This window comes from Corvus hawaiiensis, chromosome 16 (assembly GCF_020740725.1).
Source record: "Corvus hawaiiensis isolate bCorHaw1 chromosome 16, bCorHaw1.pri.cur, whole genome shotgun sequence".
Classification (NCBI taxonomy): domain Eukaryota; kingdom Metazoa; phylum Chordata; class Aves; order Passeriformes; family Corvidae; genus Corvus; species Corvus hawaiiensis.
This window is the reverse complement of record NC_063228.1, coordinates 10,359,865-10,375,448: the sequence shown is the minus strand read 5'-3', so window position 1 is coordinate 10,375,448 and position 15,584 is coordinate 10,359,865. Positions and strand designations below refer to the sequence as shown.

Below are 15,584 nucleotides of genomic sequence, written 5' to 3'. Positions count from 1 at the left end.
GAAACTCCTAGCACATACAGTTTAGAATGTTGTGGGGGGCTTTTTGTTGGTGGTTTTTTTTAACTGAAGTATTACTTTGAATAAATCTTTTATGTAAACTGTTAGCCTTTCACCTTAGTGGATAAGTTGATTTCCACATGAAGCAGCTTTTTTTGAACTGGGTGACATTTGCTTTTGTGTGTTTATCTGATTCTCATGTTAATTAATAACAAGGGGCCACATATGAAATATTTGAAAATAGTTATTTAGGATGTTAATATTGTAAAGTTTTTGCAATAATGCTCTTGTGGCTGAACACCTCCATGTTTCAGGAGGCTGTTTCATTGGTGTAGAAGAGGCTGCAGTATAAATAGTCTGACAGTGGAACTTTCACAAATGTAGGTTGCATGTGTTTGCATTGGTCAGTATATTTAGTGGATGTGCCTAAACTGGAACTTCTTGTTGCATTAATCCTCCTTTCTATGTAGTAATTGTAGAGAATCTTGTAACACTGTCTGTTCTGAGGGCAAATTGTGTGAGGCAAAGGCTCAGGCTGAAGACTAAACAAGAAATAAATCCTGAAGGGTGCATACTGAAATGCTTTCATGCTAGAAGTGACCTACTCTACCTCATTTTGGTTATAAAACAATAGAGGTAACTTGATTCTCAAGACCTTTTCAAGCAAGCCATCATTTAATGGTCTCTTCCAATGTCGATCACTCCTTGAGAGGGTTGTTCTGGCTATGCCTTCTAAGACATGGTGTTTTGCCTTCATTTTGAAGGCCCATCTGTATCTAAAATTTGTTGCAGTTCTACAGGAAATGATGCAACCTTTGTTAGGTATTGAGTGTTTTTAGGTTTCACTGAACAGTGTCAGCAGATCAATGTGGATTTTATGTTTAAAGTGAGTATCCCTGCAAGAAATACTGCTGGAAAGGGTGCTGATGAAGTTAATGAACAACAAATACGTAAAGCATTCTAGCACCGAGACTCTAGATTAAAAAGCATGTATTAGCTTGATAAACTAACTCCTAGTCAAAATAGTCCTGCAATATATGTAATTTCAGAATAAAATTTGGAACATTTTTTCTATATACCATCTATTCAAAACTTTGGAAGGCCCTCCTTTTATTTTCTCTGTTGGCAAGTGATTGCTCTTGATGGCCCAGGTAATATCTAGTCATTGTACAATGAGGTGCTGTCATTTGTCAGAACTCTCAGGCTGGATTGGCGCTACAAGAAAACATTAGTTTGATGACATGTTTCTCCTGTAAAAAGGCTCATGTACAGTGTCCTTTGCTGTATTTGAATCCTCTGTGATCAGGAAGAGAAATGCAACTACAGGTTCTTTCCAATAGTGGCTAAGAGAAAACTGGTAAAAGGAATGAAAATGAAGAATATATTATTTTTGTTTGTATAAGCAATGTGCTAGTTCATACAAATATCAAGCAAGACAATTTCTGACTGAGGTCTTTCAAGCCCATATAATCTGGCTTCTATGAAAAAAATTTATAGATCCAGAACATACAGTTACTCATCAAGCATAAAAAGATAGTCAATTATTGAAGAATAATCATAGACTGTAGTTAACAAAATTACAGTCTACTTACACAGTGTGTTGGCATTTGTGTAACATAAAATTCTGTTTGTTTTTCTTGCAATTTAAAAAGCCTGATGACAGGAGGCTGCTCATTGGTTTCCAAAAAAGAAAAACAGCAACAATAAACCCCAAACTCTTCCCTACCCTTCTCACCCCCAAAAATAAAAATAATGAAGAAAACCCAAACCAAAACCGGAGGAAAAGTATTTTGAAATGCCTGGTTTCAGTATGCACTCTACCAGTTAGGTTGCATGAACTGCCCACCTTGACCTTCATTGTGACTTAATCATTAAAGTATGTGTAAAATGGTACGTGTTGTGCAGGAAAACAGTGTCTGGGTGCACTTTGATTTTGTTTGTTTGCCTGAGATCTAGGCACACTGATGTGATGCTTTAGCAAATGTAGCTGTGAGGATCCACTTCTGTGCCCTACCACTGAGCACAGTCACCTTCAGCAAAGTCAGAGGAAATGACCCTGACAAAGTGCATCAGCTGCTTCAGTCCCAGATCAGCAGCTTGCACTAATCTGCTGCAGGGATGACTTTTGAGCTCAGCTTCTGGATTTTCTTCTGCTCAGAGGGCAGTTGCAAAGAGGAAGACAGTGACTGTAGGTACATGAGCAGGTATTTCGTTGCGATAGGATAATGCACAGTTGGTACTGAGGTGCATATATGTGGCTTAGGGATTTTGCTGGACCATATTTGCTCTGACCTTTAGGACCAAGAATCCCTGCCATGTATGTGTTTGTTCAAAGGACCAGTGATCAGTTCAGACTAATATGTTGCTATTAATGTTTGAAATGTATTTGGTGCATAGTTGCAGCATAGCTTATAGTTTCTTTTCCTTGTAAAAGAATCTCATTAATGCACAGAAACTGTTCCTAAAATCAGACTAAAGCAGTAAGTGTGCATAATTCTTCAAAGTTGCTGCCCTGGTCTGTACCAAACTGCTTAGTGCAGTCGCAGGCAATAATGAACAAGTAGTGGCTTAAAACGTGTGGCTGAGTGTCTGACAGTGTCTCAAGGTCCTTATCACAGACTAGTGAGAATTCTGAAATCCCTGGAGCTAGGTCTTTTGGGGGTGAGAATGCAGGTAGGGTTTTCCCCAGCCTCTGGAGCTCTGTTGACACTTTTTGCTAATACTCAGTGTCAGATCAGTACTGTGGTTTTATTCTTGGGATCAGTGTTTCTGCATTAACTGATTGACCAGTTTACTGCAAGTTTGAATGTTCTCCCTTTTGTAGTACTTATATGTAATTGTGATCTTTAGTGGAAGCTTGCCAGGAACGTGGCATGAAAGAGAGGGTCTGTTTAGCATGTGTGGGCTTATGCATGAAGAGAACTCTGTTGAAATAGGTGACAGTGCCATGAGCACTGTCTGTATTCTATCAGGTCATACTGACCACTGAGCTGGGATCTGGAAACAATTGTTGGTATTCACCCACTTCAATGTAAAACACTGATTTTTCCCTTAGCTTAACCAGTTGAGGATGGTTGAAACTGAACTGCCTTACTCTGCTGTGAAGCAGAAGAGGAGACTTGCATGATGTGAAGTGGCTTCTTTGAGGAGGAAATAACCAGTAGCTGATGAGCAGCAAGCAGTTACCAAAATCTGTTTTATGTCCCAAGGTAGCACTTCACTGCTGCTGCCATCTGTCACATTTGAGTCTGTCTCATTCCCCATTCCATTTTGAACACACACAAACATGTAGGAGCTCTCTGCCCCTCCTTCCCTGCTCCCCTGTTTGTTCTGCCACCTGCTCAAGCTGTTGAGCATGAACAGCATCCTGGGTTGCTTAGGAACTTCAGACAAGGCCAGACAAGATAAAGGGGAGATGCCTATGTGGACTTCAAGGAAACTACCTCAACTACCTTCCTTAAGAGCAACATCTTAAAGCAAACAGCTTTTTATACTGTGAACTTGTGATTGTAGTGTCCTAAGCTACTGTCCATTGACAGATTTCAACTGGTCAGGGTTTGATATATTTGAGATGATACTTGTAAATTTCACAGAGTTGTTTCAGAAAATGCGATTTGGAACATAGACACCAATTCTTACATAAAACAGTGATAGATGAGAACAAAATAAAGACAAATTACATGTTAGTTAAGAGAAAACAATGTTACAACATAGAAGCTATATTGATGATTAAACAGCAAAAGAGCTTTCAAAAATGTGTCACAGGAAAAAGTTATGCTAATTCAGCATTTTGTAAAAATAATTTCCTTGTTATCACTACAACCTGCATCAAATAGTCACACAGTGTTGCAGCAACTGCTTTGTCATGAGTGCATTAAACCCCTATGACTCCCGAGTTTATTTGCTATCCTACTTAGTAGGTGTCACACTGCTTTATGGCACAGATATTTTAAAGCCTAGCAACTCCTCTATTTGCAGTGTTTGGGAATTAAGCTTAGCCCTTTACAAGATTACTGTTCTTTAAAGAAAGCAGAATGCCTAGCAAGACAGAAAAAACAGTATCAGGTTCTACAAGTGCTGCTACCAGGTTGGTTTTTTCCTTTGTATTTACATTTTTTTTTATTATTATTATCATGTCCTTTTGAAGTGCTGTTATGCATAAGGTGGAAATGTTCTCGTTAGGCAGATTTTAGTCATCAAGTTTCAGAGCTTAGAATACAGTCATGTCTTGGCTACCCTTGCTGGAACTGTGCACTTCTTTAAAGTGCTTATTTTTATGTATGCCAAGGGTTAGATACAGAAGCTCTCTTACTGTAAGTTAGCAGTCTTCCAGAATTATGAATGTGTTAATGTCATCTGTATTGTATTTTATTACTTTCTTAAACTGTCGTAACTTTTAAAAAGCAGTTGGCTTCAGTACTTAAGAAAATGTTTACATCGGAGCAATAGATAAAGAGGACTTCACAAGGCACTGATCTGTGCCACTTATGCTGTATTTTGTGCTTCTGGCAGGTATTGATGATAAAAGATCTAAAATAAGAACTAAGAGCTGTCCCTTGTTGCAGAGAACATATTGGATTCCAGTCTGTAAAATTAAATTTCCATTCCAAGGAGAGGATGATTAGTCAAGCATGGAGAGCTTATAAGAGCTAAGAGCACTGCGTGCCTTCCTATTGAAACCATCTCTGTCTCTTCCCTCTATAATTAGTAATTCAAATGTGGTTTGACCTCCTGTTCTTTGATGCTCTAGTAATTTTCTGACTAGGTGAGGAAGTACTTTTGTTCTTAGAAAGTTTCTTTTCTAGGAACTTCCTATGCACCAAGCATCATCATCTGAACTGCTGCTATCTTTTCAAGCCCTGTGTTTGGCTTTTTCACAAACCAAATGTAAATGCTAATGTTGGATATGAGAATAGTAGGGCTGAATGGTCTGAAGTGTTGTCACCAGCACAGCACTGCACCTCATATAATTTATGGTAAGGGGAAAGGAGAATAATTCTGTGTCACCAGAATTTGTGGTAAATAACTTCTCTCAAGGTTTCTAAAGCAGGTGAGTAGATTGTAATGCAAATACCTGCCAGCCCTCCTTGGTGTAAGTGCTGTTGGTATTGCTAGATATAGCCCAAACTTATGAACGTTTTCGGATAGGAAGCAAAAAATTAAATTCATTTAAGCTCATTTATTTCTAAAGAATGAATACTTCCAGCTTCAGAAGTATTTCCCAAACCTAGAAAGCTCTTAGTGTGGTATCAAATTGTATTCAAGGTACCAGCAGTTACGGGTGTGTCCTTGTCACTTATTCTTGTTGCTGCTCTAACATTTATCCTTTGTCTCCATTCCAGTTTCCCTTCCCTGTGTCATTGTTCAAGCCTCTGTATGATTTCTGGCTGTGTTTCCCTCTAGTAAGGTCTGGCAGGAAAGGACGCCGGCGGGTGTTTAGTCTGTCGGAGGCTGACAGTCACGGTGGACACTGGGTTTAGGCCTTCCAGCAGCAGCTGCAGCAGAAACTCCCGCAATACCCACTCAGGCAGGTTCCTCCATAAGCCTTCACAAGCCCATAACACTCAATAGAACATATTTGCTTTCCAGCAATGACAGTGAGGTAGGAAACTGAAGAAAGCATCATAATATTTGTCTCTGCATTTTGTTTTGGGAGAACTGTAGAGCAATAATGAGCTGTTTCTGAAAGCCTTGTCTGCAGCTTCTCCCATGTCTCTGGGCTCTCTTGCCAAAGGTGGAAATTGTTCTATCAAGCCTCCAGCTTCAAAGCAGCCATGTCTTCATTTGCACAGGGCAGCCCTGGCTGTAGTGAAATTTAGTAAGCACAGGCTCCTGAATGGATTGTAATGCAGGTCCTTGGCCAACAGCAAGGAATCTATTTATAGTGCAGGTGAAATGGACAGGCATTCAGCATAAGACTGTTCCTGGACTCTGATGGCACAAGCTTAATATTTCTGTGATCATCAAGCTCTGGCAGATTAGTTTATGGCCTGTTTAATTGTCCTCACCTGAGGAGGTGAGGAGGGGGAGCAGATGCAAAAAAGTATGGAAATACACTTCAGATGACCTTTGTTATATAATCTATTTTAACTTGTATCTAATTAATTTCTTTTGTTACTATCATGGCATGAAGATACTTTGCTAATATTATATGAACACCCTTTTCCATCTTTATAAATTTAATTTGCAACTTTTTGCTTAATGTCTTGTTTGTTTTTTGTTATTTTTTCATAGTATGTTGCTGTACCAGCTTAGGACACTTCTCTGTGGGTGATACTCATTCTTTCCTTTTTCTGTTCTTTTCTATCTTCTTTCACAATAATCCTTCTTAACATCAGATTTATAACAGAAGTTGAGTGTTCTAGTTGGGATTTTTTGCTCTAATGATAATCTTGGTAGCATTAAAGAAGTGCTGAAAAACGTGTAAGGCTGCTGAAAGCTCTGCATCCAAACAGCTACTAATACCCCAAAACTTGCAAAATTACACCTTGTTTTCAGTAAGTACAATAAGTTTGGAGATGTGAAAGGCTGTTTGTTAGAACTGAATGTTAAGATCAGAACCATTTTAAGAAACTGACTTCACTCTCCCTGGTTTTGTTGCAGATCTGGCATATATTTTGTGCCAGAGAATTCTTGCCTAAATACGTGGAGGCTGGGCAGAGATAAATAGAAATGCTGTCTTCTAGTATTGGGTGATAACCTTTTGATATCTAAGATTAGAGCATATCTTAGTGACTAGTGGTTTTATCCAGGGAAAAATTACAATTATTTTTTTTCTTTCTATCCAAAAGTCAAACCGAAACAAAGTCTTGGGAGTTAAGAGTTTCTTGAAAGCCAGTTAGTATTTTTATATGCAGTATAAAGGGAAGTTCCAGATAATGGGTAGAGAAATTAATCTGTAAACATGCTGGGTACATGAAACTCTTTAGGAGCAAGAGCTTGGTACCTGCTTAGAGGTAGATATTCTTGTGAGCTCTCGACCACGTTCAGAACTCTCCCTCCTCCACCCCTTTTGTGTGTTGGGATTTGCTTTCTGGTCATTTTGGCAGGAGTGCCACCCTGGGTTACAGCAATGGGCCACTGTTCCCCAAAATACAGTGCCAGGGTGACAGAATTGAGGCTGGCAGTGACTAAGGACATAACGAGAGGAGAGAGATCAGCTTCTAGCAATAGTAAATAAAAGCTGCAGGGAAGCAGAGGAGAGCTCTAATCTTGTATTCTCTACAAATGCTGCCACTGAAATACTGGGCAGTATGTTCTGGTTACATTTTTTTATATTTTTCTTGATTCTGAATGCTTTTTGAGACTTTGTGTAGAAGGTTTGGACTTGTTAACTCCAGATACTTTTTTTTATGGAGACTTTTTCAAATACTTTCTGTTTGTGGCATTAAGAAGGGAGTCACTTTAGCATTAACTTAGAGCCTACCTGGGAGAATTTGGGGACAATCCAGCATAACAAGAGAATATGTATGTCTTTCATGATTTCAGTAAATGCAAGTATTAAGAAAATACATTGATATTCTGTTGGGAGAGGGGAAGGAATGATTTAAGAAATGAAGTGCAGATTCAGAAGTTAAATAGAACCGCAATAGAAATTTGCTGTATATAACATTCTGAGCAGAATGCCATTGATTGATAATACTTTACTTACCAGAATGCTTCAGGTTTCTGAATCCTGAATTTTGGTGAATATTCATGCTATAGTGTAAGTAAGATGAAAAATTATCTTGGCAAAGAACATAAGACTTCATAAATTCAGAAAGCAGAGACTCACTGTTCTGTGCATACTGAAGTGTTAGTGTTTAGCTTGGAATTCAGAGAAATGAGAATGTATTTCATTGTTCTGGCAGTTCATTTTCCATGTGATTCTTGCATCTCTTCCTCTGTTATCAGTTGCTACATTCTCACTAAAGCTTCTTGACAGCTAAAAAGAATCTGTAGGGTTACTTTGAATCTGTCCTTATATTTCAAAAATAACCACTGATGTCCCTTTTATTTAAAAGGAGACTTTTTTTACCATCTATAAATCTTGTTTTTATTAAAGCGAGAAGGTTTAGCCACCAATTCAGCACAAAGTACATGTGAGTGGTTTCTGAAGTGAGAATACACCATTGTTTGGGGTTATCTTACCAGAAAGGTAAAAAAAATCAATATTAGTGTTACCCACTGATACCTTACAGATACCCATTCCATTTTCCACTTTGTTTCTCTTTTTTTTCTTTTTTTTTTTCTTTCATCTTATGTTCATGCTTTCTGTTCTTTTCCAGGACTAATTGGAATCATATTGAAACGGAAATATTTTTAAGGTCACTGTGTATTAAAACCATAACCTAATTCTTAGCTTCTGTATTCACTACATTGCCTTGTAGACTTTTCTGCAGATGCCTGTACATTTGAACACATGCTGTTTCTTACAAAATCTTTAAAAGTGGTCTGTCTTGAAGCTGGATACCTGTTACTTTAATGGCATCTATTTTTGTAGTCTGAAAAGGAAATATTACCTGACTTCCCTGGGCATACTTGCTCATCTAAGGCTGTATCACCTCATCCCCTCCATTCCTCTCCATCCTGAGTCAAAAGAACAGCTTGCTTGACAGTCCACTGGGATTTTTAGGGGGAAAGGACAGTACAAATAGCTATTAATGTTGGAGGGATTATAATAATGTGAGAAGGTGCAGCAGCATATCAGTTTTCTGTAGCATTAATGCTTTTTCTCAGTTTTATCAGCTTAGGAGGACAAAACCCCCATGTCTCACAAGGCTGTGTAAAACAGGCCTCTTTTGCAGCACCTTTCAGTTGCAGTAAGGACATTATCCTCCTTCCTCTTCTGCCATAATTCTGCTTTCCGTAGTTGAGGTGTTGCTTAAATGTGAATCTGGAGGATGAATTGAGAGAATGACTTCCAAATTTTTGTAAGAAACAGGCCACCTTTTGGGAAAGCTGGCTGTAGAGTGGTTCTTCAGCTTTTTCTTTTATTTCTAAAGATCTTCCTGGTATGGGGTAGCGGTTCATTTTAGTTCATACTAAATACTGGAGAGGTTTTCTTTCCCTCAGTTTCCTCTCTCTTAAATATTCTTAAGAATATTTCTAATATTGCTACATATTCTAATACTAAATGTGTATAATTGTCTGGTTCCTAATTTGAACAGAATCCTGCTGGCATTTTAGGTTATGCCTTTACAATATTTTGGTTTCTTTCTAATTACTAAAAAGTGAATGTGTAAGCATAGTGTTCACAGAACTGCATTTTCCACCCAATTATTCTTGAACACTCATGGATAATGGTATATTGTTAGGCTTAACGTACATATTGACTTGAATATTGATTGTTCTTGGGGTTTTCTTTTCTCAGATGATGCTTCAGCTCCAGAGCAGCCTCTGATGGCCAGTTCCGGTCAGACCATGTTGACTGATGAAACTCTTTCAGCTGTCTCAAAGTCCAGCAAAAATGCTGTAAAAATCAGTGACATAGAAACAGCCAACCTGTCTCCCAGCCTGATTCCTGCACAGCAGCCCACAATATCCTTAATCACAGATGACAACACAGACACGCTGAGTGTGGAGTCGCTCACACTGGTGCCACCAGTTGATCCACACAGCATTCGAACATTCAGCTGCATCCCTCAGGCCTCTTTGCAGTCTGAAGTTGAAGTTGACAAGGTAAAAGAGGTAGAGGAAGAATGTTCTGACTAAAGCCACCATGCAGACTGTAATAAACAGTGAAGGAAGTGCAGCCAAATTGTGATTTGCTTTTTCTCTGGGAGTGCAGATACTTCTGGAGGCCTGAGAGGCCTCAAGTCCGCATGAAGGGACCAACTGGTGACAGAGAATGTCAGCAGCTTTTAGAGCCAACATCAGATTCTCAGCATATCTGAACTGGAGAAGAGATAAAAACCCCAAACTTTTGAATCTGGACTGGTTCTTTCCTACCAATTTCTGTTATGCAAGAACATGAACGTATTTCAGAGGACCTACTGTCTTTCTAATAGGTACTAATTCATTGTAAAAGGTCTACAGTATTACAGCAGAGTGAAGAGATTTTTGGATACCCAGCTTCATGGTACTGCATTATTACGTCTCTGAAGCGGGAGACGTGCCATGGACCAGAAAAAAATTATATATTGTAGGACAGAGGTAAAACTTCCATTTGAGTCAGGGTGTGTTTTTTCAGTTTGGTGTTTGGTTTGGGGTTTTTTTGTGGAGGAGGGTTTTTGGGTTTTTATTTGGTTTTTTTGTTTGGTTGGTTTTGTTTTTTAATCCTGATTTTGTTCATCTTTTGGACGTCTGCACCATACCAGCAGGCTTGGCCACTTTCAGTATTGTCTTTGTAGGACTTCAGACTTCAATATTATGTTTTCCATATGTAATATTTATTTCAAGGCTTGATTCAAAGCTAAGATACAATGCTTGTTCAAATTAACATAAGGGATTTTTGAGACTACTTTAGTCTTTGCTTAGCCAGCTAGAGAGGAATGTAAAATATTTTAAAAGATTGCTATAGCTTGTTTGTTCACTTCTGACAGTCAAATTGCTACACATCTGAGGAATGCTGATATCCCTGCAACTGAAAGACAACTTCAAGAAGCAGACAGAAGCAGTTTTGCTCTAAAGAGATTTTTCAAATTTTTCCTAGTCATGTAGGAAGAAGGTCACCATATCTAACTGATAATTCCTTTGCAAGTCTGAACTCGAAAGGTATTGTGTAATTTTTTTTTTTCCTGTCTGGGATAATAACCCAGTTAAACAACATTGCTACCTAGAAGGGATTCTGAGTTAACATTACTTCCTAGATCCTGACACCAAGTTGACAGAAAGGGGAAAGGTGTTGATTAAAGTTTGGAATGTTCTTTGCTGATTTGATACATAATTTAACATGAATGGAGTTTAAGATTTTTCATCAATCTCCAGTAAGTTAATTTAAATTAGTAGTAAAATGAGCAGATTGTCATTGCTGGTCTGTTCACAACACTGAATTGGCAATTCCCCAGAGAAGGAGGACTGCTGTTCACTTGGTATTGATTTCAGTCACCACTGCAATCTGTTCCCTCATTCTGTCTCTACCACCATTGAGTTCTTATCAAAGAGGTGAATCTGAAAAACTTACCCACTTCCCAGTTGCTTATTGTACCTCTTCCTGGCTGTCATAGGAAATACTTGAAGTGATGTTTCAATGGTATATATATGTATGAGTTTGACTAATTCACAGGTACCACTTTTCTCACTTTTTTCCATCTTCTCCTTCACATAATAATTGAATGTTTGCCAACCAGGTATATGAGGTGTCTGCTACTGAATGCCAGTAATTTTTTTCTTCTTAATAACTTTTTCATGCAGTTTTGTTGATTTCTATTGTTCTGTGACTTCTACTTTCTCTCAAATTGAATTAACTGATACTCTGACCATTCCAGAGTGGCCCAAACTCTAAATGAACTCAGAGTTAGGTGTCCTCAGCACTGCAATGGATTTTGTGTAAAAATTTGACATTGTTGGAATAAGAGCCTACTTTTTGGGTTTTTTGGTCTCATGCTTAGGGTGAATTTGCACTCATGCAGTCACTGTTGCAGGTAACGTGCATGTACCTGAACAAGCCTAGACATCAGCAGCAATTTGGGCACAAGGACCACATGAATTTTTGTTAGCTGAACTGGTTGCAATCTAGACTTTCTTTAGAATGTTGCAGCATTACACTGTAGTCTCAGTAATATTCTGAAGACCCTTATAAAAAAAGCCTTACTTAATTTGAAAGCATTTTATGTTAGCTGTTAACCTTAAATTCTTGACCTAGATTACACAAAATGCCACTGTGCAGGCTGAGTTCCCTTAAATAGAATTCATTTTAGACAAGAAAACCTTGGTCTTTGTTTATCTCATTTCACATTCGGTTCTAGCAAGATTAGACCCATGCATGAGGAGTCTCTTCAATGCACAAGCATAATCTCATCCCTGGGCTGCACTGCACAAGAAATGGGGCAAAGGGGAAGAAAGTTGACTTTGTACTTTTCGTTACCTTTGAGTGGCTCTTAAATCTCATGATCGGTTGTCTAGTGAGAGCTTCACAGGAGATGACTGAGATAGACACTATTATTAGGGAAATAGAAGACTACTGTGGAGTCTGCTTCTGGCACAGCCTTGCCCTGCTCAAGTGGTGGTCAGGTGGGGTATTTTCCAGCAGCTCTGTCCAAAACTCTCTGCAGAGATGGAATTATAGTAGGAAAGCTCTGACTGCACCAGCTTTACCAACATTGGGTTGTTACATAAACACTGCAGCTGACCTTAAACTCAGACCCTAAATCTGAGTGCCACAGAAGAAATTGATTTTTGACTTTGCTTCTGATATTAAGGCATATGTGTCTAACATTTATGCTTCATGCTGCATTAGGAGACTTCAGAATGCAAAACTGGAGATACCAAAACAATCTGCCACTGGCAATTTTTAAGCTCTGCAAGTACAGAGTTACTCATTTACAAGTCAGAAAGTCTTACAGGCTATTTCCTTATCTCCCTTTCACTTTAAAAAGGAAATTCACCTGGACACTGCTCTTCTATTATCTATAAATCTTTGGTGCAATTCTCCTGTGCTTGCCTGCTGTGTTGCTCACATTAGCACATCAGCCACAAAAAAAAAAAATTGATGTGAGTCAGTGTAACATCACTCCCTCTAACCAAATCCAAATACCAAATTGCAAATGAGAGCAGCAATTAAACAACTGGTCATTCAAAAGCCTCACTATTTCAGTGTAATACTGCAGATGGAGGTAGAATCACTGTAAGTATAGCAATGTTTCAGAGCAAAATGTCAAAATTTTGGAGATATGCTAAATTCTCTGTGTATTCATAGAGGCTGTGCCTGTCTTCAGTCATGTTCTGTCAACACAATTCTATTCTCTTCCTTTTGTGAAGCCAAAGAAGCCAGGGCATACTTAATGTTACTTTGTTACTTTATGGTTGGTGTTTCTTATTTTACCAAATTTTACGTAACTGTTACTTGTTGAGCTATGTGTTGCCTTCACACTGTTAGGTCTTACTGCTTCTTGCTGGTCTCCTTTGCTTTTCTGTCATCCAGTGTAGAGCAAAGAACCAGCTGAGCTTTTCATTTGTGAAGTGAGTATGCAAGCAGGTAATTTGGTAAAGAAAGGGAGGGAGGAAGCCCCAGTGCCCAGTTCTGATGTCTGCTTCACTATGTGAGTAATCCTTGTAGTGTAGAACTTGGATGGAAAACTCAGTTGTTTTGCAGAAGTTCTTTGATACAGAATGAAACCAAAGGTGAAGCTTCCTGTGCTTCATTTCACAAGCTGTTTGTATTAAACCAAATTCATTAGAAATGTGATCATGTATATTAGTACTAAAAGCTGTGTTTTGTCTATGAAGTCATGAATTATATAAACTATAAGGACTGAGCTCATTTGTATTCTCCACTGCTAAGTCATGATAAACTAAAATTCTGATTACTCTTCCTTAAATTAAGCTGAGCTTAAAAAAGGAAAGATATAAAATCACACCTGCTGAAGAAGCTCCTCAGTATTCTTAGTTTTACAACGCAGTTGGAATTTTTGCTTGAAGTAACTTGGAAACATTGGGAATATCTTCCAGAGTTCATTTATTCCTTTGCAATATTGTTGCTAAAGGACAGTCAGGTATGTAACATTTAAAAAAAATCTTCTTCCATATCCAGAATTTAAGACACTGTATTTGGAGTTTAAGTCAGTGAGACAGAATGCAGGAGGAAATAAGGTTCCTTCCTGAATTTGAAGTATTTTGGTTTGTAAAATTTGAAAAGTGAGAGTTAAAATAGTTTGTTTATGGCAAAATTTACCATCATCAGGATTAAATTACTGTGATTTTATTTCCTAACTAAGCAGTAAGATATGAGTGACACTTACTGCAAGTGTCTTGGGATGATTATTTCAAGCAATCTAGGAATTCAGTAATTGCCCTGGAATTGAGTGTCATTTCACTAGCAGTAAAATAAACTTTATGCTTGAAGACATAGTTAAGCTATCAGACAGGCAGATCAAACTGTATGTGTAAGGATGAAGCCACTTCATAAGAGTAAACCCTTCACTCACGTGGTGCTGTCACACTGTGGTGTAATCAGTCACTTCACTGCACAGTACAGGGAGCTCCAGGAGCAGTGGCACTGACTACCAGGGAGTAGTAGTCAATAAAACCCCACCAGGCTAAACATTCTGCTGTTGTCTCCACTAACCAGCTTAGTTAAATTGCTTTTAAAAGAACATTGCCCAGGCAGGCAGCTGCTGTCTGGGAAAATGAGTGGTTTAATCCTGTAGTTGAATCAGAGATCTGCAGAGACATCTGTTGGGGGCAGGGAGATCGAGACCTTTTGCCTCAAAGATAATTAGTCTCCTACTTTCAGACAGCCTAATGTAGCCACCTAAATATATGTTGAAAATTTTTGTCTTAACTGCTACTGTCCTTCTTCTTGAAAGAGTTTTCTGGTTTGTCCCTGGTTCACCACCACTGCCCTACCCTAGGATATCACTCACCTGGGCACTGCTCTTCTATCATCTAGCAATCTTTGGGGTAGTTCTGTGCTTGCCTGCTGTATTTCTCTTGACCTTTCCCAACATTTGCAGCATGAATTAGAAACAAATAGAATAACTCTTCCCATCTCCTATTGGATTCTGAAAAGCAGATGGTGATCCAAGCAGGGCTTGCTAGGGTGGGATGTTTTTAGGGGTTGGGAGGGGGGAAGTGCTTGGGGGTTTTTCTGCTGCTCAGGACTTGAGCAGCAACAAAGACATAGGAGATGCAGTTCTTGACTGAGTCTCAATCAGAGGGTTCTTTCATATGGAAACATATTTTTATATTGTATTTGTACAGAATTTTCCCTATTTTGATCTCCCAACATTTTTAGATGTGCGTGCTGCTCAGATTTGATTTCTTTTGCAAGGTGTTATAAAATATATATTTTGTGTTTGTTAATGTATTATAAATATAAAGCTAAATTTTGGTTGTCTAATAAATGTGCACTGTGGTGGTACCTGGTTTATTGTTTTGCTGACTTGAATTCATTGGTTCTTAATATGAAAAGGAAAAACTTGTTATTGTTGGGACTGTCTTGTTAGCATAAATAAATGTGTGGAGTGCATCTATTTTATAACTAACTAAAAAGGGCTTAAGCAGGTAATGACTAAGAATACTTGATAACAAAAGTTAGAGTTAAGGTTCAGACTAGTTCACAGGATTCTTTTAAGATCATAATCTGAAGATTCATGAGACTTTTTATCTTGTTCCCCATTACTTTCGGTTATGGATACTCATACTAAAGTGAGTTAAGGACACATAGTAATTGCAATCTGATAACTTCAGTATGTGTGAGAAGATCCGAAGGTTAGTGTTTGGGTGTATTTAGGGACTAACTGTGGCAGAAATATTTACAATGAACATGAAGATTTTTTTAAAGATTGAGAATAGATTCAAGTGTGCAAATTTATAGACTATTACAATGTCTAGGAGCTTTGTTTTGCCCAGGGACAGCACTGAATAGACATTGTCGCAACTTCAGGAAGCCCTCTGGAAGCATTACGAACCTTAGAAGATAACTTTAGGCATCTCCACTTGTGAAT

General features: G+C 38.4%; 1 protein-coding gene across 5 annotated transcripts in view; it reads left to right on the top strand.

Annotated features, from left to right (window-relative positions):
* The window catches only part of CLEC16A (C-type lectin domain containing 16A), a 59,649-nt gene extending 47,187 nt beyond the window's left edge, over positions 1 to 12,462 (top strand). For 2 of the 5 annotated variants that reach the window (XM_048320660.1, XM_048320659.1), the window contains 2 exons: positions 5,405 to 5,524; positions 9,350 to 12,462. In XM_048320660.1, the coding sequence (XP_048176617.1) occupies positions 5,405 to 5,524; positions 9,350 to 9,690 (461 nt within the window). In that variant the 3' untranslated portion in view covers positions 9,691 to 12,462. Of the gene's footprint in view, positions 1 to 5,400; positions 5,525 to 9,349 lie in introns of all 5 variants that reach the window. The other 3 variants (XM_048320665.1, XM_048320661.1, XM_048320662.1) reach the window with 2 other exon arrangements.
* The last annotated feature ends 3,122 nt before the right edge of the window (positions 12,463 to 15,584 follow it).